The sequence below is a fragment of the Orcinus orca genome, chromosome 13 (assembly GCF_937001465.1).
Source record: "Orcinus orca chromosome 13, mOrcOrc1.1, whole genome shotgun sequence".
Classification (NCBI taxonomy): Eukaryota; Metazoa; Chordata; class Mammalia; order Artiodactyla; family Delphinidae; genus Orcinus; species Orcinus orca.
In genome coordinates, this window is record NC_064571.1 from 26237678 (window position 1) to 26264207 (window position 26530).

Sequence of the window (26530 nt, forward strand, 5' to 3'; positions counted from 1 at the left end):
TTGACTCCATTAACGTACTGTCACCTCTCTCTGAAGTACCTCAGGTAGGTCGCCGATTGCGTTCGGCTCCAGGAGATCCTTCCCCAGTGAGCGTACCCAGAACAAGAAGCAAACTAAATCCCGCCTGCCTCGAAAAAGAACTGTTGAATCTCGAGCAGCGGAGACGTACGTAGAGCTCATTGAAGCCAATACTTTTCTTTGCACAGGAAGAAACTGAGGACGTCTCCTCCAAAGTCAAGGTGCTTAAGGACCGGGCGGAGCCCACAGATCCCCCAGCTTCCGGCCCTGCCGGAGGAGTCTCGCCTCCTCCCTCGCCGGAAGTGGTGGACGGAGCCCCGGCTCTCCTTCGCGTCCGCTGATGCGATTCAAGCCGGGGAAGAAGGGTGTGCCGGGAGGGCGGAGAAGGGGCGCAGCTGAGGGCGATCTTCCGGAAGTTCAGGGCATTGTTTCCGTGGGGAAGATCTTACGAGACGAACAGGGACGCGACGGTGAGTCCTCGCCGAGCAAGAGCTGGCCGGGCGGGAACGGAAGACGCAGTCCCGGCACCCATTTTCTAGACAACGGGTGTGATCCTCGGCTTCCTCGTTTATCGAGCGCCTCCCGAGGCCCGGCCCTAGGATGCAGCCCGGCAATGATCTGCGTAGTCTCTCCCTGATGTATCAGCTGACGATACATCATCCTGATAAGGCCGCGACTCATCAAAGTTGTGACAGAGGAGCTCGTAGAATAGGGAGCTAGTCCTGGGTTCTGGGCGTGCTGGTAAATGGGCTCTTACCGGCGAGTTGAAGGGAGGGAGGATTGCATCAGGGGAACTGCCTGTCCTAGAGGGCGCGTGGGGGCGGGATCTTGGTGAATTGAAGCTGAGAAGTCAAGTGCGGCGGTGGCGGAATGAGCGCGATCAGGGGAGGGGTGCGCTAGGAAGCCGAAGAGGGAGGAAGGGTTCAGATCATAGAGTTTGGAACGCCCGTGGGTGGAGGTTGGATGGTAGGAGGGCAGGAATGGTGAGGCGACCACTTCTAGGAGGTCACAGATGTAGATGAGAGATGGTGGCCTACGGTGGTGGCAGTGGGTATAGGAGAAAATTGGAGCTGTCGAGATGATAATTAAAAATTGACAAGACTTTTGGATTAGATATGGGATTTGAGTGAGAGGTTAGTATCCAACGATGATTCGAAGTTTCTGACCTGAGTGAATTATATAAAACAAAACAAACCAATTTGACGTTTGCTAGGGGACCTTTTTCCCCTAGTGTAAAAACAAAAACCACAAAAAATTTTTCCTCCCTAGTTATATGTACTCATTATATTTTGTGTGCACACTGCAGAAAATTCAGAACATACACACAAAAATATTTTTTATAGAAAACAATAAAAATTACCTGCAATTCTGCTATCCAAGATGGCCGTACTTTGGTGTGCTTCCTTTATGTTTTTGCTTTCTGAGTGCATCTTTTTATATAATTGGGTATACATTCTGTCTGTATCTATTTTTTTTCCATTGGACGTTATCATGATAATAAAGGTTGAACTGCTGTGTGCTAGGACGTTATTCACAAATTTTATTCTTTCCTGATTGTAACAGAAAAGATCAGATGTAATTCCAGCAAGTCAAGGATAACTTTTTGTTGTATTTTTCTTTCAATATTTTTTCTTTTTGTGTACCTTTTAAAAAACCCCACAATTTGTGTCACATTTTGTGTTTTGTTTTCCAATCAGATGTGAAGTACTTAATGTTATTTATTGCTATATTTACACATCCTTAACTACTCTTCAAGACTAGTTTTTAGTGGTTGTTTAGTAAAAACCAATCCCCTGTTACTAGTTAGGTAGGTTTTCAACTTTTTACTCTTAGGATGATGAGAAGGACATCTTATTACATAAATCTTCAGATTGCCAATTTATTCCTTAAGAAAAATGCTAGCAATGGAACCTAGGTGAAAGGATAAAATGAACCTATAAAATTGCCTCACCCAAATATCTCATTGGGACTGTAATTGAAATTGTTTTAAAGATCAGATTTTTGCAGTGCTTAGTTTTTCCATTTCAAAGATAGATTATGTCTTTCCAGTTATTTGTATTTTATGTCCTTGTTAAATTTACGTCTATAAAGGGTCAGTATTATTATTTAAGAATTGTACCCTCGTGGCTAAATTCCCATGTGTGAAATGAATATCTTTGTCATACTTTCTTCTATAAGATTATTTTCTTTATATTTGCTAAAAATATAAACAAATGGTGAGATCAGAAAGCTAAAAAGACCAAGTTAGAGTGAGGTTTCCTTAATGCTATAAGTAACCTGTGGTCTAAACAATTTTTGGTTTTCTGCTCCTAGTTGTCTGTTGGGAAGCTGCCCTTCTTCCATGCATCAGAGCCTGCCTTATCTGCACAGCCAGGGGGCCAGGTGTCAACCTTGATCCTTTCCCAGGAATGGTAAAGGAAGCTAGAAACAGCTCAGCAGGGTTAGGAAGACAGTGTCTCATGAGAATGTCAAATGTTTTGGGGTGGATTTTTCTAGTTTAACAGTTCTACATCTCATTATTCAAGTTACTTTAATATATTTAATTGTTAGTAAGGATATTTGTTTGTTAGTGACTTACAGTTGTTAACTTTTGGTCTTTTGGTCTTGTGCAATAGAATCTTGCTTATCGATGAAATGCAGTTAACACATCAGCTGGACCTATTTCCCGAATACAGGGTGACCCTTCTGTTATTTAAAGATGTAAAAAATGCTGGAGACTTGAGAAAAAAGGCCATGGAAGGTGCCATTGATGGCTCATTAATAAATCCTACAGTGGTAAGTACTCGTGGGAATGAGTGAACTACATGGGGAGTTTAAGAATATGATGATTTTTCATGACGTTATAGGTTAGCCTAAAATTGTTATCTTCAGGTAAAAAGTTCTTGTCCAAGCTGTAGAGTGGAATCAGATTTGGCCAGCCTTGAATTTAACAGTGACTAGAAGCCGAAGTGCCAGGGCCTGCCCTTGGAGATGTGAAAGGTGGTCTAGCTCTGATGTGATGGCAGATGCCTGGATCTCCATCTTCTCTTCTGAACTAGAAAATCTCTGTAAAGGAGACATTGCATAGTGGTAGAATCAGCAGGACTTAAATCCCAGATATGCCATTTATTATGACTTTGAGCAAGTGGTAGCCAACCTTTATATAGTGCTAATTTGGTTCCTGGCATTGTTCTAAGTTCTTTACATATACCGCTAACTCACTTAATCTTCATAACAACCCTGTGAAGTAAGTATGGTGATTATCTGCTTCTACAGATAAAACACTAAGGAATTTGCCCAGGTTCCCTCGGTGGTAAGTGACAGAACTGGAATTCCGACTCATCCTTTGCCTTGGTTTCCTCATCTATTGCATGTGAATAATGATACAGATATCATAGGGTCGTTTTGAGAAGTATAGAAAATGAAGGTAAAATGTTGAGAATATGGCCTTTCCCATAATAATAGCCCTCAATAAGTGTTGTTTTAAAACTTTTTACTATTTACCTAAGTTGCTTGCAGCTGTAAAATTCTGTGATTTTCTAAACACCGTAGGCCCTTGAGATTTTGAAAATTTTGAAAATGTAGTCCGTAGGAATTGTGATGAAGTAAAACAGCCTGACACTGGAGTTACCATGATATAGGGCATATGTCTTCAGAGTACTCCAGATTCTCTGTATGTAATTCTTTTTGTTCTCTTTGATAGATTGTCGATCCATTTCAGATACTTGTGGCAGCAAACAAAGCAGTTCACCTCTACAAACTGGGAAAAATGAAGACAAGAACTCTATCTACTGAAATTATTTTCAATCTTTCCCCAAATAACAATGTAATTAATATGGAATTTACTTACTTTATATCTTTTGACCTTGTCATGGTAGCCTTTGTACTTATTGTTGGGTTGGAGCCTGTTGTTAGTAACAAACAAAAATAATAGTGAAGAAAGAATGCTGGACAGAGAGTTGAGGTTTAGTATTGCCTCTTACTAGACAAATAAGCTTTGGAGTCACTTCACATATGAGTAAACTAAAGTTTAGCTAAATTAAGTGAGGATAGTTTTATTTGTCCTTCCTGACCATATAGAGTCAGGAAGATCACTCTAAGTGATATTTAAATCTAATGATAAAAATTAGGCATGGATATTTGTGTGTTATCATGTGTATCTTTCGTTCTCCCCATAAACTCTTTGAGGATAGAACCCATGTCTTTTCCATACACCAGAAGTCTGCCTGGGACCTAGAACAGCCCTTTAACACATGCTCACACACCCAGTGCATAGGAAGAGTTTGTGGTTTGAGATACTGATAGTAATCAAAGTTATTGAGTTTAAAATATTCTACCTGGGGCACATTTGAAAAAAAATGTAATTTTGCTGACAAAGTTTTAGTATTACTACTACTATTAACAACACAATCAAGTGCTGACATCAAGAGAAAAGTTAGGAAACCCATGGCATAGTTTCAAATACAGATGTTTGAAAAATTTATAAAATGTGTGGTGATAGAATTCCGCAGTACCTGGGGGAAAATTACTGGGTTACTATTGTTTCTTTGAGATCACTGAAATAACTCAGGAGACTGTACAATTCATAAACATCTGTTGAGCGTGTGTCTGTTCCAGCTGTAGGGGCAGAAGAAACAAATATGTTTCTGAGGAAGGCAGATGAACAAGACAAAGTCCAAATGCCCTAAGATAATTGATATAATGGGAATAATAATGCAAATCTGTGGGAACAAAGAAGCAATTCATTCTGTAAGGAGGAAAGTGCAAGGGGAGTGACATTTGAACTGGACCTTGAAAGATGAGGGCACTCCAGGCAGAGGGCAAAGTGTGAGCCCAGGCAAAAAAGTATGAAATGACGGGAGCCCCAAACAGTCCCGACTGGCTAGAGGGCAGGAGTGCATGGCTAGAGGGTCACTTAGGTCCAGGGGGAGTGGGTGTTTGTGCGCCATGCCAAGTCCAGGCTTGACTCTATGGGAATGAAGTGCAGCTTTGAGCAGGGAGTACTCAAGAGGCAGAGCTGGTAGATATTAGGAAGGGATTGTTGAAAAACTGTAGACAGAGAAAACCATTAGGATATGAAAAATAAGAATCTGACCAGGAAAGAGCACAAATGGGGAGAGATTTCAAATGTTGAAACTACTGGTTTTATTGTCTTTTTTTCCCCCTTAGATTTCAGAGGCCTTGAAAAAGTTTGGTATCTCGGCAAATGACACTTCAGTTCTGATTGCTTATATTGAAGAGGGAGAAAAACAAATAAATCAAGAATACCTAATATCTCAGGTAGAAGGTCATCAAGTTTCTCTCAAAAATCTCCCTGAAATAACAAATATTACAGAAGTCAAAAAGGTTTGTAAGCCTGTATTTTTAGAAAGAGCATGATAGATGTGGAATAATACTGTTTGTTTACTGAACGCCAATGCTTCTATATATATTTTTAACTTTTAAGAAAGGTTAATATAATTAAAAGTTACTTGAAAAATAATTATAGATGCAAAGAATTGGAAATGCAGGTTTATGTAACATAATTAAAAACTTAGTTGATGCATTCTTTATATATATATATAATTTTATTTATTTATTTGTGGCTACGTTGGGTCTTCATTGCTGCACATGGGCTTTCTCTAGTTGCGGCAAGCGGGGGCTACTCTTCGTTGCAGTGCGCAGGCTTCTCATTATGGTGGCTTCTCTTGTTGCCAAGCACGGGCTCTAGGCACGCGGGCTTCAGTAGTTGTGGCACACGGGCTCAGTAGTTGTGGCTCGTGGGCTCTAGAGCACAGGCTTTAGTAGTTGTGGCTCACGGGCTTATTTGCTTAGCAGCATGTGGGATCTTCCCGGGCCAGGGCTCGAACCCGTGTCTCCTGCATTGGCAGGCGGATTCTTAACCACTGTGCCACCAGGGAAGCCCAATGCATTCTTTTTAAAAGAATAGATAATTTTAAATATCTATATCTTACACAGTACACTTTAAATATCTATATCTTACACAATGTAGTATGAAGTTAATGTCTAGATGTATGCTTTTAAAACTGGTACAAATGTATTTCTATGTTTAGAGAGTTATCACCATAACTGCAATTGAAACTTTTGATGTAAGTGATGAATTGTCGTCTATTTTCCAAACTTTAAACACATTGTGATTTTACACCATTATCCCAATAATTGAGTAATAAGTTAATTCACATATACATGCTCGTGTAATGAAAATTAGTAGTACATGAATATGTCAGCATGTCATAATCTGTCTTTTATTTTTACAGATATATAAACTATCTTCACAAGAAGAAAGAATTGGGACGTTATTGGATGGTATCATTTGTAGGATGTCAACAAAAGATGTTTTGTGAAATGACAGAAATATTAAAAATTTTCAGCAATTATAAAAACCATTCATTATTTTTTCCGGATTATAAAATCTATTACGTTTGTTGTAGAAAAATTTAAAGCACAGAATGGTAACAAAGGAAAAAAAACCATTCCTGATCCTATCTCTTAATATTTTAAAAGATAACCATGGTTACTGTTATTTGTTACTGCCTTCTAGTCTTCTGTTTCTGTTCAAATATATTTTATTTTTATGTAAGTGGAATAATTGCTAACATTTATTGAGTGTCTACAATGTACTGAGTTCTTGTTTTCATGACTTTATATCCCTCAGCTCATATTCCTGCACTTCCTTCTGGCTACTCCAGCATTGCTGTTCCAAGCCTCCTGGTTCCAAGTTTTTACATGCAAGAATTCATTTAATTATCACAGCATCATATGAGGTAGATACTGTTAATACTCCCATTTTACACAAAGGCAACTAAAAGGTTGTAGAAGTAATAAATAACTTGCCCGAGGTTTTACAGCTAAAAGTCATGTTTTATAAATGCTTTGGTTTTTTTTTCTATTTTGTCTTAAAATATGATTGTGTCAGTCAAGATAGAGTAGGTTAGGGGTCAGCAAACTTTTCTGTTAAGGACAAGGTAGTACATATTTCCGGTTCTACAGGCCATATGGTGTCTGTTGCACCTACTCAGCTCTTGCTGTTGTAGCGCTGAAGCATCCACAGACAGTATATAAATGATACACACAGCTGTATCCCAGTAAAACTTTATTTACAAAAATAAGTGATGGGCAAGATTTGACCAGAGGACAGTAGTTTCTGGACTCCTAGGTTAGATTGGGCTGTAATTTAGGGTCCCTAAAGCTCATTGGTTTCATACGACAAAAGATTGTCTTGCTCACTCCACATAGCCACTGTGAATCAGTAGGAAGACTCATTGCAGTGACTCAGGAATCCAGTCAGCCAAAGGCTTTATGTCAGCATGTGCTCTGTGGGTCACTGCGCAGCTGGAAGTTACGCTGTGAGTTACATGGTTGCTCTTAAAGCTCCCATGTGGAAGTGACAGATATCGCTTATCTCATGTTTCACTGTCCAGTCACATGGCCATGCCAACATCAAAAGGGGTGGGGGAGTGTGATCCTGCACCATGATAGAGAATGGAGAGGTAGAAATCCTTAGGGGACAAACATGTATTTCCATTGTGGTCATAAATAATAAGGTACCAAAGCACATCGTTAGCGTTTCTTGCATGTGCTGCGCTAAGCTCTTTATATGCACTGCCTCACATAGTCCTCTCTACAACCCTAAGAGATTTTACCACCTTCAAGGAAGCAAATTTAGTCTCTGAACTCTATTTCAAAAGGTTTCAAACCTACAGAACAACTGAAAATAATACAATGAACATCCATGTGACTTTCATGTGATTTCACTATTTGTTAGCATTTTGCTACATTTGTTTGCTTTTCTGAAATATTTGAAAGTAAATTGCAGACCTCATGGCACTTCACCCTACATTGTGTTTAGTTGTTATGTCTCTTAGTCTCCTTTAATCTAAAACAATCTTTTTTTTAAAGATTTTTTTTGATGTGGACCATTTTTTATAAATATTTATTCATAAGTATTTTTATTTTTTTAAATATTTATTTAATTTGGTCGTGCCGGGTCTTAGTTGCAGCTGGTGGGCTCCTTAATTGTGGCACTCAGGCTCCTTAGTTGCAGCATGCCTGTGGGATCTAGTTCCCTGACCAGGGATTAAACGTGGGCCCCCTGCATTGGGAGCACAGAGTCTTAACCACTGTGCCGCCAGGGAAGTCCCGATGTGGACCACTTTAAGGTCTTTATTGAATTTGTTACCGTATTGCTTGTGTTTTATGTTTCGGTTTTTTGGCCACAAGGCATGTGGGATCTTAGCTCCCCGACCAGGGATCAGATCTGCACCCCTTGCATTGGAAGGAAAAGTCTTAACCACTGGACGCCAGGGAAGTCCCATAGAACAATCTTTCTTTCTTTTTTTTTTTTTTTAAGTGATGTTGACATTCTTTGACGAGTACCCTAGACGTGTTTCAGAATTTCAGAATGAGTTTGTTCATGATTCGAGTCAGTTTAAAAATTTGAGGGAATGATAGTAGATAGATTTCGTGTCCTTCCAGTTGTGTATTGTTGGGAGGCACATCATGTCAGTTGGCCTCATCATTGGTGATAACAGTTTGGTCACTTCATTAAGGTGGTCCCCACCCCCTGCCGGACCTCTCCATTATGAAGGCATCTTTTCCCCTGAAGCTTAGGGAGTCAAAGCTGCTGTAAAGCTCAAAGTGCTTGTGGTCAAAATTAAAACTCAGATCTGAGTGACCCCTGATTCTATGCTCCTAATGACTCCATCACACTGCTTCTTCCCGTGCCATCACTCTCAAACATGTTTTTATCCATGTGAAACATCACATATGTAATTCTATTTTTATACAATGACATTGCTTTCAATTTTTCACTTCGCTTTTGCAAATAAATCTCTGTACACATCTCTTTCTTTAGGATAGCTTCCCTGAAGTGGAGTTATTAGGGAAGAGGATATAAATTTTTTAATACCAGAAAGGTGCAATTTTGCACTTGTAATTGGCACAAGTGTGCCAGTCTCAGCAGACTCGCCAACAATGCCTTTTAACCTTTCAACACTTTCACCATTTTGAGTTGTCAGACTACTGGTGAAGTTGAACTGTTTATTAGTTTGTTATGAAGAGTGTTTTGAAAGTGTTATAAATAGTTATTTCTGTAACTATTTATAATGTTTTCAACTCTTTGTGAGCCTTTGGCTGAAGAAGAAAAAAGAAAAAGTAATGCCATTTCCTGGGAAAGAAGGTAACGTAAGCTTTTTCTCTAAAATAATTGATGCAATTTAGGAACAACGTTCTTTGTTCCTAAATTAACCAGGTTGCTTCAGAGCCTAAAGGCTCCCCAGCAAAAGCAAGCTGTAATTATAGGGACTTTGGTGCTGGCAGAAAAGGGATGCAGTTTGGTAGGACACCCTTATCTGGCTCCCTAGTCAAGCGTTACATATTAAAGTAAAAAGCCAGCTGTTTCTGGGATAAGGTGAGGGAAGGGGGCTCTGTTACCCAGGCAATCATTGTTGCTCCCCATCTCCCCAGTCTTGGGAACAACTAAGGCTGTAACTACAGTGAAATCGTCTTTAATCCCCTATTCCCCTCCCCACCACACACTCAGAAGAACTACAAGAACTGCTCCCAAGCCCTGCACCTTCTTTTTAGAAGGAGCCTCATGGCTCACAGGTTATTTCAGGCCTCCTTTTGCCATTCTCATTCTGCTTTTCCCCTTGATGACCTTTCCACTTGTCTGCAAACTACAGTAGTCAATTCCTCTGCCCTGGAACCTGTGCTGGGTTTGCAGCTGCTTCTCTGCTCCTGGCTTTGTTTTGCTGACTGACATGCCATCTGTACTCCATGTTACAATATTGAGTAAAGCACAGATCTCTAGGTTGATTGGGTGCAATGAGCAAAGTTTGTATTCATCAAATTTGCCTGTTCTTGTTTTCATATCCTCTGTGCCAGTAGTCTCCCATTGTTCCCTCCAGGTCACCCTTCATCTTTCTCCACTCTTCTCTCTGCCCTGGAGGCTGACTTACCATGTACCCAGCAAGAGGTCCTCCCTTCCCCATGGCTTCTACTTGGGTTTGGCCAGTGTGTGTGAAGGGGGGAGGCTAGCAGGAGAACGAGGCCAGGGTATTTATTCTCCTGGCCCCTCCCTGCAAGGACCCCTAGGCTGGCTTTGGCCCTGAACCTCTCAGGGCGGTCTGTGCTACTCAACTCCTGGGTCAGGCTCCTGTCACCTCTCCCTCCGCCTCACTTCAGGCCTCTGAGCAATAACACGTCTGGTTCCCCTCTACCCATCCACACCTTCATAATTTGGCCCTCTGGTGATCTATATCTGTAAAATCAGCTCGAGTTATCCTAATTTGAGTGCTGATAGCATCTCCCTTTTGCTAAATTTGTTAAAAGGTTAGGTTAGATTAGAAACATTTCTGTAGATCTGCATCATTGTTCTAGGATTTCTGAACATCCTGCCAAGGACCTATTAGTCCACTTTCTTTCCCCTTGAAATAATTTGCTGTTATTTCCTCTCATTCGTCTAAGTTATGAGTTCTCAGTGGGAGACCAGGGCATTGACCTGAGGCTAGGTTATTGGGAGCCCCGATGAGAGATCAGGGGAGATGATGTTCTTTCCAGGTCATTTTCCTTCTCTTTCTGAGGCTTCTAAAACACTATGAGTCTTGTCTACCTTCCATTTCATTGGCCCATTTCTGGACTGAGCTGGTCTATTAGGCAAGTGTTCTTCATAAATGCAAGCATGGGATTTCATTGACATGCTGCTCTCAGGTCCCACAACTCTGGGAATAACAGTGATTTCAAAAATATAGTTACCTATTATAATCAGGCTCCTATAGGCAATATAAAAATAAAATAATTTATCCAGTTACTTGTAACTGTTTAACTGTAATAAGTTAACAGTTACTTGTTAAGCAAGTAACAAATTAACAGTGATATAAGTGCTTAATGAGAAGTGCAAAGGCTTCAAAGAGGGAGCAGATACAAGATCCATCTGCTTGGGAGGGGTCAGAAGTCTTGATGGAGAAGGTAGCACTAAACTGGATCTTGAAGAAAGAACAGAGCCTTAGTCACGTATTGGAATTTGTTCAAGTATGGTCTGACTGCTGGTGATAGGGGCGTAATGAGGCTTGTAGGTGACTCTTGCATCCCAGAAGACAGAGCTGGTTCTCCTGGAATACAGTGCTTTACACTACTTAATAATTCACTTGTCAGACAGCTGCCTGTTGGGGTCAGCATGTGGTACTGAAAAAGCAAAATGTTCAGGCCTTCAAGTCAGAGCTGCCAAGGCTTGGGTCCCACCCTGCCATTTTCTATGGGGTTGTGGGTTGGATGTCTCAGGCTTGTGGGCTTCGGTTTCCCATTTGTAAAATGGAAACAGTATCAACCTTAGCTCTTAGGTTGCTGCCAATATCAAATAGTACAGCGTAGGAAAAGTGCTTTCTCACAGTGCCAGGCATCTAATATCTCAGTGAATAACAGCTGTCTCTCCTTCCCTGTATGTACCTGCATAGTGCCGAGGCAGATAGTAAAACCAAATAAGACTCACTGCTGGTGGGAAAGGAAAACTCTGGACAACAGTTTGGCAGCTCCTCAAAATGTTAAAATAGACTTACCATATGACCCGGCAATTCCACTTCTAGGTATATACCAAAGGAATTGAAAACAGTCGTTGAAACAACCACTTGTGCAGAATGTTCATAGCAGCACTATTCACAATAGCCAAAAGGCGGAAACAATTCAAGTGTCCATCAGTGGATGACTGGATGAACAGATGTGGTCTGTCCATACCATGCAACATTATTCAGCCGTGAAAAGCAGTGAAGAACTGATACATGCTAGGACATGGGTCAACTTTGAGAACAAAAGTGAAAGAGGCTGAACGTCAAAGTTCACATATTACGTGTTTCCATTTAAATGAAACATCAAGAATAGGTAAATCCATAGAGACAGAAAGCAGGTTAGTGGTTTCCAGGGGCTTGGGAGCGGTGGAAATAGGGAGTGACTACCTACTGACTAACAGGTCTCCTTTTGGGGTAAAGAAAATGCTTTGGAACTAGATAGAGGTGGTAGTTACACAACATTGTGAATGTACTAAATGCCACTGAATTGTACACATTTAAATGGTTAATTAAAATAATAGAATAAAATAACACACCCGCCTTACCTTTAGGAGTTCACAATCTTAGCTGGGTCTCTTTAGACTCTTAAGAGTTGGCTGAGGGAACTTCCCTGGTGGTCCAGTGGTTAAGAATCCACCTTCCAATGCAGGGGACAAGGGTTCGATCCCTGGTCAGGGAACTAAGATCCCACATGCCGTGGGGCAACTAAGTCTGCGCCACAACTACTGAGCCTGTGCACCACAACTGGAGAGAAGCCGGTGTGCTACAACCAAAGATCCCACGTGCTGCAACTAAGATCCGATGCAGCCAAAAATAAATAAATATTTTTAAAAAAAGAGTTGGCTGAGGCACATTTGCAGCAACATGGATGGACCTAGAGATTATCATGCTAAGTGAAGTCAGAAAGAGAAAGACAAACACCATATGATATCACTTATATGTGGAATCTAAAATATGACACAAATGAACTCATCTACGAAACAGAAACAGACTCACAGACATAGAGAACAGACTTGTGGTTGCTAAGGGGGAGGGGGTGTGGAGAAGGGATGGATTGGGAGTTTGGGATGGGCAGATGCAAACTGTTATATATAGGATGGATAAACAACAAGGTCCTAATGTATAGCACAGGGAACTATATACAGTATTCTATGATAAACCATAGTAGAAAAAAATCTGGAAAAGAATGTACATATATGTATAACTGAATCACTTTGCTGCACAGCAGAAATTAACACATTGTAAATCAACTATAGTTCAATAAAATAAATTTAAAATAAAATAAAGAAGTTGGCTGAGGCAGACAGGTAGATTCCCAAGCCTCAGTTTCATCATCTGCATGCAGGGCCAAGAGTCTGGAATGTGCTGAGACTTCCAGACTTCATTTCTTACACAGAGAATTACCCATAATTCCTCTATCCAGAGACAAATGCTGCCAATGTTTGGTGTAACCATTCAGACTTTTCTCTCTGCATGCTTGTGTGTATAAGTTACTTTTGTTATATTTTTCCAAAAATGAATGAAAACATACTGTTTTATAACCTTTATAGGTTGGTGCTATATTTTGACAATTATTTTTCATGTCAATAAATCCTCCTCATTATTCATGGCTATGAGGAAGGTTGAAAAGCTTGAATGTAAACCAAGGCCATTGGGTGTTGAGGAAGCCACAGAAGCTGGTGAGAATACAGGAAAGAGAGGGCAGGGACAGATCAAGGACCTCTGGCCCCTCAGCTGGACTATTAGGTTTCTGACTAGTTGTTATTAGATAGACTCATTAGGGATACTCAGCTGTATTTTGGAGCCTTCTATTCTCTTTTGATTCTTACTTCAAGTTTTGCTTAACATTTAAAAAAATATTAAAATGTACTGAAAACAATGTAACACACCCATGGCTCACCACCCTCCCTTCATGTTAGTTAAACCCTTGTGGGCTTTTTGCGTGCCAAAGATCTGGGCCTCAGCAGTCTCCGTCACCAGCCCTGGATTCCAGCTGCCAGGATGGCACCTTTGGGGTGGTCATGATCTGTCTCTCCAAGTCTGGTCTCTCTCCAGCGTCTTCCTAGATGCTCTTGCCAGAAATCTGGCTGTCATCTCTGACCACTTCTTCATCCTCAGATCATCCACTCCTGCCATTTCTGCCCCCAAAGTGCACCTCCAAGTGGGCCAGGTCACACCCATGGCCCAACTCCAGTCCAAGTCACTGCTTTCTCTCGTAGGACCCCTGCTAGCCTAGATGGCTCCTTTGTGAACATAGAACAAGGCACCCCCTTCACAAAGACACAACCTATTGGGAACACAGTTCAGTGAGCAGCGACACCTTTGAGCAAATAAGAAAAAGGTGCCTTTTCCTTTGGTCAGGCTCAGCTCAGTGCCAGGGCTCATGGACTTTAGTTCCCACTAGCCTTCTTGGGCGAGGTGCTCTTTTACAGCGAGCAGCCTGCATATCTGTATCTGGAGGCCCTTCTTTTGCCTGGACTGCTGTGCTAGCCTCTGGGGGCAGGGGGATATATGCTTCCATTCCTGGCTCTTCCAATCCATTTTCCACATGTAGCCAGAGTAATAGACACGCCCCACACACCCCACCCCTACCTCTGGTTATGTTACTCCCCAGCTAAAAACATAGCAATGGCCTCCTGGTGTTCTTGGAATAGAGTCCAAACTTCCTAACCTGGATGATAGGCCCTGCATGGCCAGGTCCCTGCTGCCCTCATCCAGCTGTGAAGCACCTTGTGTGCTGAGCCAGGGGACTTGGACTCTGGTCTGTGATGACAGAGCACAGGGTGAGGGGCAAATTCCCCAGGGTCATAGCAGCTGTGTGGAGGGGCTGAGGGTGGACATCAGGGAGCACCAAGGTGCTGGGTGAACTGCCATGGTGTGGGGTGTAGGCCGTCCACAAGGGCAAGGATTCCTGAGCTGTTCCAGACTCTGCGTGCCCCCTCCAGGCTGATTCCCCAGTGATCAGAGAGTGCAGAATGGACTCCCTGCTCCATCATAGCCCAGCTACTTGAGCCTGGGATTTATGATGAACGAATATCCAGGAGCTGGCCAATGAGGTACCATCCAGGGCCTGGAAGTGGAGCGTGCCCTTGCAGTCTCTCCTGGATGCCAGCTGGAGGCTGAGGGCAGCGGCTGCCCTGGACACTCAAGGCTCTTGTGGTAGCAGGTGAGAGGCTATGGGTGGAAGGACAGTGTTCTTAGGTGTGGCCTGGAGCTCTGGACCCTCCTCTGGTTCTCAAGGCTGGTCTATTTTTGGTGTTTGGCTCTTATGCTACCTCAGCAGCCTGAAAATTTGCAAACAAGTGGGAAGAAGCCTTTGTTGAAACTTGTACTTGGAAACACAGGACGACTGCAGTGTATGGTCCCTGGGAGAGGGACACATGCTTGGCTGCTGCATGGTGCCACCCCAATGTATGGAGAAGCTGAGAGCCAGGGAAAGGGGAAAGAGGGAGAGGGGAGGGTACTTCATAACCAGAGATTTGTATATGTTATTTTATTAAATCCTCTAAACAACTTCAGAAGGCAGGTTCTTGGAGAAGATTATGGAACATGCCCAAGGTCATACATGGAGACAGGACCAAATGCAGACCTTTCTGCTGACTCTACACCTTCTCCCAGTGGTTGTGGCCTATTTCCTCTTGGGTAGAAGCAGAAAGACACATCCTTGAGCAGGGTCATCCCCGGTTCTGGGGGGTGGGAGGATAAGCCACTCACATGGCTTCTTCTCTCTCCCCCAGGGCTGCCAGGAAGTCATACAGGGACTCCTACCTCTCTCTTGAACTTTGAGATCCAGACACAGAAGTCTTCCATGGCTCCTTATCAAATCCACAAATACCAGGAAAATTATCGCAAATGGGTCGTGGGCTTGTTCTCCAAGGTGATGACCGAGCACCTTCCCACCACCTTCCACAACATCCTAAAGCTGCCCCGAACCCTTGTGCTCTTGCTTGCGGGGGCCCCTTGCCCTATTCCTGGTCTCTCGCTCCTGGGTCCTGGACTTCGTGGCCAGCCCCGCCCTCCTTGTTGCCCTGAGGTTTCTTGCCGAACACCCTTGGATCCAGTTTGAGGTCATGTCTTTGCACACAGACATGTCTGACATCACCAAATCCTACTTCAGTGAGAGTGGCTCCTGCTTCTGGGTGGTTGAGTCTGGGGGGCAGGTGGTGGGCATGGTGGGAATGCTGCCCATTCAGAAGGCCACCCTGTGGAATGAGCAGTTGCAGCTGCTTCACCTACGTGTGGCCCTGGAGCACCGTGGTCAGGTGATAAGTAAAAGCCCTGGTCAGGACTGTCTGAGTCTGTGTGGCACCAGGGCTACAGCACCAGCACACTGCAGTACTCTGCCCTGGCCCTTTACCAGCGCCTCGGCTTCTGGAAGATGGGCTAGTTTTTCTTCTCCACAAGCTATAGGCTAGTTGCTGTCCCTGCAATTCAATTTATCTACCGTCTCCCCTCTGCTCAGGTCTCTCAGGCACTGGAGCAAGAAGGGGGCCTATGATCTGTGTCGTTGTGGATTAGTTAGGAGGGATCGGCTCTGCTGCAGTAATAAGCAAACCCTGAAGTCTCACTGCGACGACACAGTAAAAGCTTACTGCTTGTTCACATTGGAACCCGATGGCCTTGGTGGTGGGGTGGCTCTGCTCCATTCAGTTTTTGGGGTTGCTACTGTTTCATTTATCTAGTGCCACGAGAATGTTGCATAAAAAACCACCACAAAATAATGATAAACATTTTTTTAGCTCATGAGTCTGTGGGTCAGCAGCTTAGGCTGAGCTCAGCTGGGCCGCCCCTTAGATCTCCAGGTGTCATGCCCTGCCTCTTCAGTGAGAGGAAATGCGAAGTCATGTGGAAAGGGCGTGGAGAAGGAGTGTGAGAAGAATCCACGTGAGAAGGATCAGGGCCAATGATGCCATCAGTCTGCTATGGCCCCCAAGGTCGCTGCTGAAGGGCAAGAAAGGCAGCCAGGGGCAGAGTGTGGGATTTGACATGGACTAGACCTAGAAGTGGCACAACCCACATCCCACTGGCCAGGGCCAGGTCATGATTTAAGTCAAGCTTCTGTTGCCTCTTGAGTTGTGTCTACTAAAGGCTAATGTTCCCGAAGGAAGCTGGAATGAGGCTAGGCGGTATCTCTGGACCCAAGGCACCTGTGTCTGCTGAGAGTCTCTGGGCCCACCTGATGGCTACCTTAACCAGACACTGCCTGACACCAAGTCAACAAAAGGGCTCTCACCGTGTTATGCTGTATTTCTTTTCCTTGACTGGTGCTTTTAGATTGAAGTTCCCCACACACCTCAGGGAGACACTGCATAGCTCCCTGCACCTCTACAGATGGGAAATAAATAACCCTCTGCTGCTTGCTTTACTATGAGTCAATCAGAAGTTATTTTCTATAAAAACACAAACAAAAAGGGACTTACTCTTGCCTAGAATTAAGATAATACCATTGTAACAAACATCCCTGTGGGCAAGGCCACTGTGGAGAAAGTATTGCTCCTAAACCATTAATAATCTTAGTCATCATTCTACCCAAGACTCTTCAGAAGGTTACTACTTCTAAATTACACATGGACAACAAGGTAAGTTTTATTAAACCAGACTCATAAAAGTAAGGATTGTGCTCCTCCAGGCTGATAAAATATAATTCCAAGGCTCTGAGGAAAATACTTATGTCAGTTCCAAGGAACTTTTCTCCCCAAGAATTGATTGGTCACTTTCTGTGGAAGAAAAGAAAGGCAGGAAAGAGGTTAGATACTCTTGCCACTAGAGGCAGACAGCCACTCCTCACCCCAGACATGTTGCTGAAGAGACCAGTGTCGTTCTCCCCAAATCTTGTTTCTCTTTCCCAGCTACAGAAACTATGGTAATTATACAAAAAATACTTCCTGAAGTGTTTAGGGAAGATGATCTGTAGTCTATTATAGTCTATACAGAAATATAATATTAATATAATCCTAATAGACTAATCCACCTATCAGTTCACAAACACACAAGCACAATAAGAGGCCTGGCCTTGTGATGCTGACACACCAGACAGGCCATGTAGTGCCTGGGGTGTCCTCACTTGAGGGAGCCCAGCCTGAGCTGCAGTATGTGCTCCAGAAGCAGCTCTCCAATCCCACATCAGTCTGGTATGAACTCGTCTCTTGGTTTCTGACTTTCAGAGTCCTCTGGGGGTGAAGTGAGGGGGCTGGGAAAGAAATGAGAACACTGAAGGATCTGGACCTTCAGGCATAGTGGCCCATCTGCTTTCTCAAGGAATTAATTGGTAGCAAGTCCCCTGGCCTGTGAGGTTCTAAAACTTGCAGTACCACTGATTCTACTGGGGCTGTGGGCAGGAAATGGTAGTGGCTTCAAGGCTCTGAGTACCCAAACTGCCAACTTGTATGCTACACTTGGACATTTTCCAATTTATTTAAAAAGTTCTAGTGGTATATGATTCACCCATAAGGGGCATAAAACTATCATTTGGGACTCTGGATGAAAACTCATTAGTTCTGAAAGGTGTGGGCATTTCCAGCATGGCGTCTAAACTGACACCCAAGTATGAAATTTGGTTTCATTCCAAATGTATGCCTGGAAGGTGCCTTATTTATTTATTTATTAAACAATTTTAAAGCATTAAAACAATTTTTTGGGGGGGCCGTGCCATGCGGCATGTGGGATCTTAGTTCTCTGGCCAGGGATCAAACCTGTGCCCCCTGCAGTGGAAGCATTGAGTCTTAACCACTGGACTACCACGGAAGTCCCTGGAAGATGCCTTTTTCAGATTTGCCTTTCTAGATTTTTGGATTTGAACTCTAGTTACAGGTGCTTTTATCTTCTAAATTTTAGTAGTGGTACAATGCGTTATCAGCTTAAGTTCACTCTCCAAATGTGGTTAATTCAAACAGGTCAGATGTGTCTTTCTCAATTTCTCTTTCCCCTGATAAATCTCATCAATCCTGCTCTAGGACTGACTGACCTTTTTATATAGCTGGGCTTGCAGCCAGTATGGCTTATATTCCAATCTCCACTTTTCCTCTTCTTTCTTGTTCTGTACTTCTGGAAGCTGTTCATAAATCCTTAGAAATGGCACCGATGGAAAGATAGAAAGCAGTGAGGCCACCTGACCACAGAGGCACACTATCACTCCTCCCCACATCTCCCTAAGCTCTACTGCTCTCCAGGCACTCAGTCCCTCAGACAGGCTGTGGGCCTGTTGTGTGCCCAGCTTCTTGTTAGACACTTGGACACAAAGAACCCTGGCCTGGAGTGCTCATGATCTGAAAAGGGATACAGAAAAAAACATAATAAAATCCTGCTAATAGTGGTTACTTATGGGAAAGAAGTGGAATGAGGGGTGGAGATGAACTTCTTTTCACTCTATATGGAAAAATGTATGGTTTCAATATAAGATAATGACTTCGTATTACTACCATATTTTTAAGCATGAAAAATAATGGAAAAGAAAATACAATAATCATCATATCTACAAAATGCTACATAGAGTTATAGGAAAAGAAACAGAACTTATTCTGATTGAAGGAGGTCAAGGAAGACCAGAGAAGAGACTAAGCTTGAGGTAGGTCTTGAAGAATAGTTAGGAACAGAAAGGGGAGGTGGGGAGAAGGGAGTGTTGGTAAGAATGGAGTCAAGGCTTCACGGAGATAGTGTAGGGGAACAGGAGGGAAGCAGATGGGGTGAAAGTCTCATAGCCATGTGAAAACCTTGGGCTTTGTCCTATCAGGGACTGAATGCCACTGATTTTAAGTAGGGAGGAACATGATCAAATATTCATTTGATAAATACACTCTAACTGGAAATAATGTAAATCTCCAACAAAAGAACAGTTAAACAAATTATGGGCTATAATAAAATTATTACAAAGCATAAAATGTTTCAAATAGTTTTTATGCTATGGGAAAATGTTCACAATACAATGTTAAGCAAAATAAAGCAGGCTACAAACCTGTATATATAGTATGATAAACAATCTGGGGAGAAAGAAGTGTGTTAACACAGGTCTCTGCAAAATCCCCATAGAAACAGGACTAGTGTTAGTTATGTTTAGATGGAAGAATTATGAATGACATTTATTTTCTTCTTTCTGATTTTTTCTATATTTTCCAAAGTTTTCTATAATCTGAAAAAGAAATCATTGATAATGATGTAGCGGCTCTGTGGAAAAGAGATTAGAGAAGATAAAGAGCAGAAGGGGGAGAAGAGCAGTCCTCCAAGAGAGGAGGCTAAGCCCGCATCAAGGCAGTGAGGAGAATGGGTTCCAGAGCGATCATGAAGGCGAGTCTCCAGGACGCACTAGCCGACTGCACGTACAGTGCGGGGTCATGGAGCTGGAGGCAATAGCTCCCCAGCTTTTCCAGTGGGTGAGTGGGTGGCCCAAGTAAGTGTGGGAGAGGAAAATGGGTAGTTCCACTTTGGACACAGTGAGGATAATCACTAAATGAAAACACAAAAGTGGAGGTCAGGAAAGAGATCAAAGAAGAACAAACATATATTTTAAAAAGTCACTGTTGATGAAAACCACAATGAGATAGCACATCACATCTGTTAGAATGGCTATTATCAAAAAAATAAGAGATAACAAATGCTGGTGAGGAGGTGAGAATGTGCTCCGTTGGTGGGAATGTAAACTGGTGCAGCCACTATGGAAAACAGTGTGGAGGTTCTTCAAAACATTAAAAATAGAACTGCCGTATGATCCAGCAATCCCACTTGTGGGTACATAGCTGAAGGAGATGAAATCATGATCTCAAAAAGATATCTGCACCCCCATGTTCATTGCAGCACTATTTACGATAGTGAAGGCATGGAAACGTACGTGTCCATCGACGGATGAATGGATAAAGAAAATGTGATATATATATATCTACATATAATGGAACATACATATAATGGAATATATATAATGGAAAATGTGATATATATACATATAATGGAATAGCCATAAGAAAAGAAAAAGATCCTACCATTTGCAACAACATATATGGACCGTGAAGGCAATGTGCTAAATGAAATAAGTCAGACAGAGAAAGACAAAACTGTATGATCTCACTTATATGTGGAATCTAAAAACATCAAACTCACAGAAACAGAGAACAGAATGGTGGTTGCCAGGACCTGAGGGATGGGGGAATGGAGAGATACTGGTCAAAGAGTACAAACTTCCAGTTTTATGATGAATAAGTTCTGGGGAGCAAATATGCAGCACAGTGACTGTAGTTAACAACACTGCACTGTATACTTGAAAGTTGCTATGACAGTAGAGCTTTAATGTTCTCACTATAACAACAACAAGAAAAATAAAATGGTAATTATGTGAGGTGAAGGATGTGTTAACTAACTTTATTGTGGTAAACATTTTGCAATACACATGTATGTCAAATCATCACATTACATAGCTTAAGTTTATACAATGTTAAATATCAATTATATCACAGTAAAGCTGGAAAAAAAGTCACGGTGAGAGAAGGGATAACAAAGTCCATTGGAAAAAGACAAGTTATCCCAAGGAGAACATGTGATGTGAAGAGAAAATCCGCTTGGGCCAGTAAAGGTTGTATTCTAGGGCTGGAAAGCTGGGAGTCGGGCTAATCAGAGTAGCCAGAAATTGCATTTTATAAATGGATCCTTGAAAGCAATTACTACATACTATTGGAACTGTCTGTCTGCTCATGGTCTGGAGTCAACTATCTTTCATTTGTAGTACCTAGTCCAGTGCCTGGAGCATACCCAAATATACGCATTAATAAGTTAGTGAAAACACTTCTCTTAAAGGACACACTGGAAGAAATGCTTCAAGTTAAGAGAGTCAGGTTCTCTCTTCTCCAAATCTTTTCTCTTATCAGAAACATTTAAACATCTTTGGTAGAGGTAGGTGTTGGGAAAAGATGATGAGTAACACAGAGCTCCAGAGCTCCAAGTCCGCCACATGATACAGTTGAAGGAGTACTGGGTGGGGAGCCTGCTGCCGGACTCTAACCCCAGCTCTGGCCCTGACTTCCTGGCAACCTCTCTCTGGGTTACAGTTTCCTAAAAGTTAAAGGTAGACTAGATGATCTTTAAGATCCCATTCAACTCTATGATTCTCACATGGAAGTAGATGGAGTCTTTGAAAGGGGGCCATATCAGAAATAAAATGGAACAGAAGTACTCTAATGAAAATGTATCAATTTAAAACATGTCTCTTCCTAGAAGATGGGTACTTAATCCACCCCTACAACTATACTTATATTTTAAAGCACAGATACCTTTCAGAAGATGCCCTACCTTCTTGCAGGCAAGCTTCATAGTCCCATATAGCAAGGACTCCTCTTGCTGAGGTGAGAGTGTTATTAGCTGCCACACAATGAACACTATGTAATGTCCATTAATTAAATTTTGTGACATTCAGAATGAAGCAATAATTCTCAAAGTTTTTGGACTTTTGACACCTTTATACTCCTAAAAATTGAGGGCAATTTTGGTGAATGTGGACTTTATCTATTGATACTTACTGTATTAGAAATTAAAACATTTAAAAAGAATTTAAAAAATACTTATTTCACAACCTAAGTGTCCATCAACAGATGAATGGATAAAGGTGTGGTATGTATATACAATGGAATACTACTCAGCCATAAAAAGAATGAAATTCTGCCATTTGCAACAACATGGATGGACCTAGAAGGTATTATGCTTAGTGAAACAAGTCAGACAGAGACAAATACTGTATTACATCACTGACGTGTGGAGTCCAGAAAATAAAACAAATGAATGTATATAACAAAACAGAAACAGACTCACAGATACAGAGAACAAACCCCTGGTTACTAGTGGGGAGAAGGAAGGAGGGAGGGGCAAAATAGGGGTATAGGAGTAGGAGATACAAACTATGTATAAAATAAATAAGCAACAAAGATATATTGTATAGCATGCGGAAACATAGCCACTATTTGTAATAATTTTAAATGGAGTATAACCTATAAAAATATTGAATCACTATGTTTTATGCCTGAAACTAATATTGTAAGTCAACTATACTTCAATAAAAAAACTTTTTTCTTAATTTATTAAAAAATAAGCCTGTTACATGCTAACATATAAAATAAATATACTTTTCAAAACAAAAATAAGAAGAGTGGCATGTTATACATATTTTGTAAATCTCTTTAATGTCTGGTTTAACAAAAGACAGCTGAATTCTTATATTTGCTTCTGTATTAAGTTTGCTGTTATATGTTGTTCTGGTTAAAGTGTACATTAAAAAAATCCAGTTTACACACATATGTAATTGGAAAAGAAAAGAGTATTTTAATATTCTTTTCAGATAATTGCTGATTTTCTTTTTTTTTGGCCGCTCAGCTTTCGGGATGCAGGATCTTAGTTTCCCGACCAGGGACTGAAACTGCGCCCTCAGCAGTGAAAGCGTCATCTTAACCACTGGACCACCAGGGAATTCCCTGATTTTCTTGATACTATACCAAATCTTGACAAGTGGTAGTTTAAATGTTGACATATTTACTTATATAATATGAAAAATATTACAATTATTTATGTCACTGCTGATCTCATCAGAAAAGTCTAAGTACTGGGAGATAGTCAATCTCATATTAGTAGACACAAGTTTTCTAGAATTCTATTCTTTGCTTGAAAGCTCAGATTTTCTCTTTGGCAATAAATACTGTCAGCTGTTTTCCTGGAGAAGTGACAGATTCACTTCCTCATTTTCAAGAAAATATCTGTCATATACCAAATTTGGAATAATTAGTTTATCAGTCATTCTTTCAAGTAAAACCTATGTTCCATGAAAAAGGCAGCTAGTTCAGCTCAGTACACAAACCAAGGCTTTTCCTTGAACCAATCATCGTATCTTGGTATGCAGCAGAAGTGCTTTATGTGTACTTCCATTACACTGCTGCCATGTGGCTGTGAAGAATAAAATGCCAACTAGACTAGCAGTTTGGTCCACTGTCCCAAATAGTGCTAAGGCATCAGCAGTTTTAGTCCTCCCTTCATTACTTTTGCATCATCTGTACAAATGTCAATACAGTTAAAAAGACACATAATATCCTAGTAGTATTTTGAAATTTGTTTTGACCTGGCAAATTCCCTGAAAGGGCCTCAGCAACTTCCAGAGGCCCATGGACCACACTTTGAGAACCACTTGATTAAAGCATCCCTTTGAAATACCTATAAGGAAATGGTTTACTAAATGGAGAGTAAAAAGACTTCAAGAGGAATGCTTTAATTACCTAAGATAAATTGTTTTCAAGCACTATGCCAACTATAAAACTGTTCTTATTAAAGGAAGTCTCCAATGACCCCCTAAGAGGTAACCAACCATTAACTTAGTTATTCTATGGCAGTCTCATGAGCAATATATGCATATCTCTAATTAATTAATTGCTAATAGATGCAAAGGCACAAAATTTAAAAAAGTAAAAAATTAGTCTTTCTCCAACCTCTGTACCCCAGTCACTCAGTTCCTTGTCCCAAAGGCAACAACTATTACCAATTTTTTGGGTATCCTTCCAGAGATAGTCTATGCATATACAAGTATATGCATCTATGTAAGCACAAAAACTTTTTTATTAAAGACTATACAAATGGTGGCAGTGTACACATGCTTCTGAAACTTGATTTTTTTTAAGCCTAATTTACTGTGTCTTGGAAACTATTCCCCTATCTCTCATTGTACTGGATACAATTCCTAGTAAAAGGATTGCCTAGATGTAAGGCCCCAGATATTTACTTTTATTTAAAAATATTTTTTATTTATATTTGTTTCTAACAAACACAAGCCTGATTAAGGCAAACAAATTAGTGGCGATTCTTTGTCTTTTTTATATATGAGGCATCCATACCATGATCTCCTATTTTTAATTTCTTTTTTAGTGCCATAAGTGAGAAACTATTTTTATAACTAATTTTCTCATAATGTATTGTTTGTTGTTTTTTTTTATCTCTCATAATGTTTTACCTAGAGCATAATGCCTTTATTCTGGGGCCAAGCTATAGCTCCTGACCATTTGGTGGCCTGATTTATACTTTTATAGTTACTTATTCTTTTGGCCATACCATTTAGACCGCTGAATCATTTCCTTCTTTCCAACAGGCCTTTTCTTTTGGGCAGCCAGGAAGTCTAAGCAAAAGAAGAAGAGGGTTTTTTTTAATGGACTGTGTCTTTTTTTTTAATTGAGGTATAGTTGATTTACAATATTACATAAGTTTCAGGTGTACAACATAGTGATTCACAATTTTAAAGGTTATACTCCATTTATAGTTATTGTAAAATATTAGCTATACTCCCTATGCTGTACAATATGTCCTTGTAGCTTATTTATTTTATCTCTGAATCCCCTACCCCTATCTTGGCCCTCCCCGCTTCCCTTTCCCCACTGGTAACCAGTAGTTTGTTCTCAATATCTGTGAGTCTATTTCTTTTTGTTATATTTACTGGTTTGTTGTATTTTTTAGATTCCACATATAAGTGATGTAATACAGTATTTGTCTTTCTCTCTCTGACTTATTTCACTAAGCATAATACCCTCCAGGTTAATCCATGCTGTTGCAAGTGGCAAAATTTCATTCTTTTTTATGGCTGAGTAGCAGTGGTGGTGTCACCCATACCAGCCCCTAAAAACGGAAGGACCTGTGACTTGATTTATCTCTCTGTTTCCATACCAGCCCCTGAGAGCTGAAGGACACTTGCCCTGATTTATCTTTGTGTTCGTTTCAAAAGTACCTGGCATTTGGCAGAGGTGTTTTGCAGCTGTACTTTGAAAGATACATGCTTTGAGAGATATATAGTGGTGAACTCCCCCAAACCGGTTCTGACTGGACTGTAAGAACAAGCGTGCGCGGATGAAACCTGGAAGTGTCCAAAAGTTACCTTTGCTTCGTTACCATGCTATGATCTCTGCTCAAAGGGGGCATTTGTACTCTGCTAGGCACAATCTGTGCCATGTGCAAAGGACCATGGAAGACTGTGCATGCCCTGGCTGGCCCCGGCTGCCCCTGAAAATCTCCACCCCTTTCCTCAAGCCCTAATGACCTATCTGCCTCCTAACCCTTAAAATCCCTTACTCTGCTCCCTTCAGGGAGAAAGTATCTTTAGAACATGAGCTCTCCTTTCTCCATTCCTTGATCAATGAATAAAGTCTATGCTCTGCTATGTCGAACCTGGTCTCATTCAATTGACATTTGTGACTCTAGGCAGAGGACCCATTGAGGGGTCCCCGACACTTAGGGGATCAGTAACAGGGGATTGTGCCTTAATAAGGAAGGCTGTGTTGCTCAAGAACTGTGAGAGGGAGCTGCTGGGACTTTGCACCCCTACCCTGAGCTGGCAGTGCTGGGTGGTGAGTAATGGCCAAGGCCAAGGCCAGGGTTAGACTATGATGACTATGATAGCAGCCTGAGGCTTCTGAAGACACAACACTGTGGCACAGACTAGACAGTGTGCATTGAAACACTGACCAGTTTACAGGTAAGGCTGTGATGAAAGCATTAGGTAGTACTTTATAGTTTTCATGGATTTCACATATTATTTTATTGAGATCTTACATCTAGCATAATTGTTAAGAGAATAGACTCTAGCACCAGCCCACCAGGTTCAAATCCCAGTTTAACAGGTGTGTAAATCTTGGGCAAGGTACTTAATCTCTCTTTGGCCCAGTTTTCTCATCTGTGAAATAGGGATATTCATAGTATCACCTCAGAGAGGTTCTGGAAGCATTAAACAAGAACAATGTCTGGACAAAACATAAGGGCTATATAAGTATTTATTATTATTATTATTGCTACCCTATGAGGAAGGCAAGCCTGGAATCAGCCCCAAGCCCCTCAAAACATTATACGTTTGGAACTAACTTGCTCATGGTGACAGAGCTGGTTTTTAAAAACACCATTCTTGGCAATTCCCTGGCGGTACAGTGGTTAGGACTCTGTGCTTTCACTGCTGAGGGCCCGGGTTCAATCCCTGGTCAGGG

The 26530-nt window shown here is 41.5% G+C and overlaps 3 protein-coding genes across 7 annotated transcripts in view; 2 read left to right on the forward strand and 1 right to left on the reverse strand.

Annotated features, from left to right (window-relative positions):
• Window positions 1–328: 328 nt before the first annotated feature.
• On the forward strand, window positions 329–6586 carry TPRKB (TP53RK binding protein). Of its 5 annotated transcripts, none has more exons than XM_004277080.4 (5): window positions 329–488; window positions 2634–2793; window positions 3701–3823; window positions 5167–5343; window positions 6255–6586. In XM_004277080.4, exons 2-5 carry the CDS (start codon window positions 2653–2655, stop codon window positions 6339–6341), a joined length of 528 nt encoding a protein of 175 aa, XP_004277128.1. In that variant the 5' UTR covers window positions 329–488; window positions 2634–2652; the 3' UTR covers window positions 6342–6586. The 5 variants fall into 5 exon arrangements, with proteins under 5 accessions (XP_004277128.1, XP_033256403.1, XP_033256404.1 ...); XM_033400512.2 differs by lacking the exon at window positions 329–488 and adding an exon at window positions 506–2429; XM_033400513.2 differs by lacking the exon at window positions 329–488 and adding an exon at window positions 506–1151.
• Window positions 6587–15366: 8780 nt separating this feature from the next.
• LOC101283003 (putative N-acetyltransferase 8B) lies at window positions 15367–15973 on the forward strand. Its single transcript, XM_004286975.3, is given in 2 exon segments — window positions 15367–15516; window positions 15518–15973. Coding segments are annotated over 2 exon segments (606 nt in total).
• Window positions 15974–17128: 1155 nt separating this feature from the next.
• The window catches only part of LOC125960852 (putative ALMS1-like protein), a 78849-nt gene continuing 69447 nt past the window's right edge, over window positions 17129–26530 (reverse strand). The window contains exons 6-8 of the mRNA XM_049696155.1: window positions 24618–24681; window positions 18523–18622; window positions 17129–17275 (exon numbers count right to left, since the gene is read on the reverse strand). Coding sequence (XP_049552112.1) covers window positions 17231–17275; window positions 18523–18622; window positions 24618–24681 — 209 coding nt within the window. The 3' untranslated portion in view covers window positions 17129–17230. The remainder of the gene's footprint in view (window positions 17276–18522; window positions 18623–24617; window positions 24682–26530) is intronic.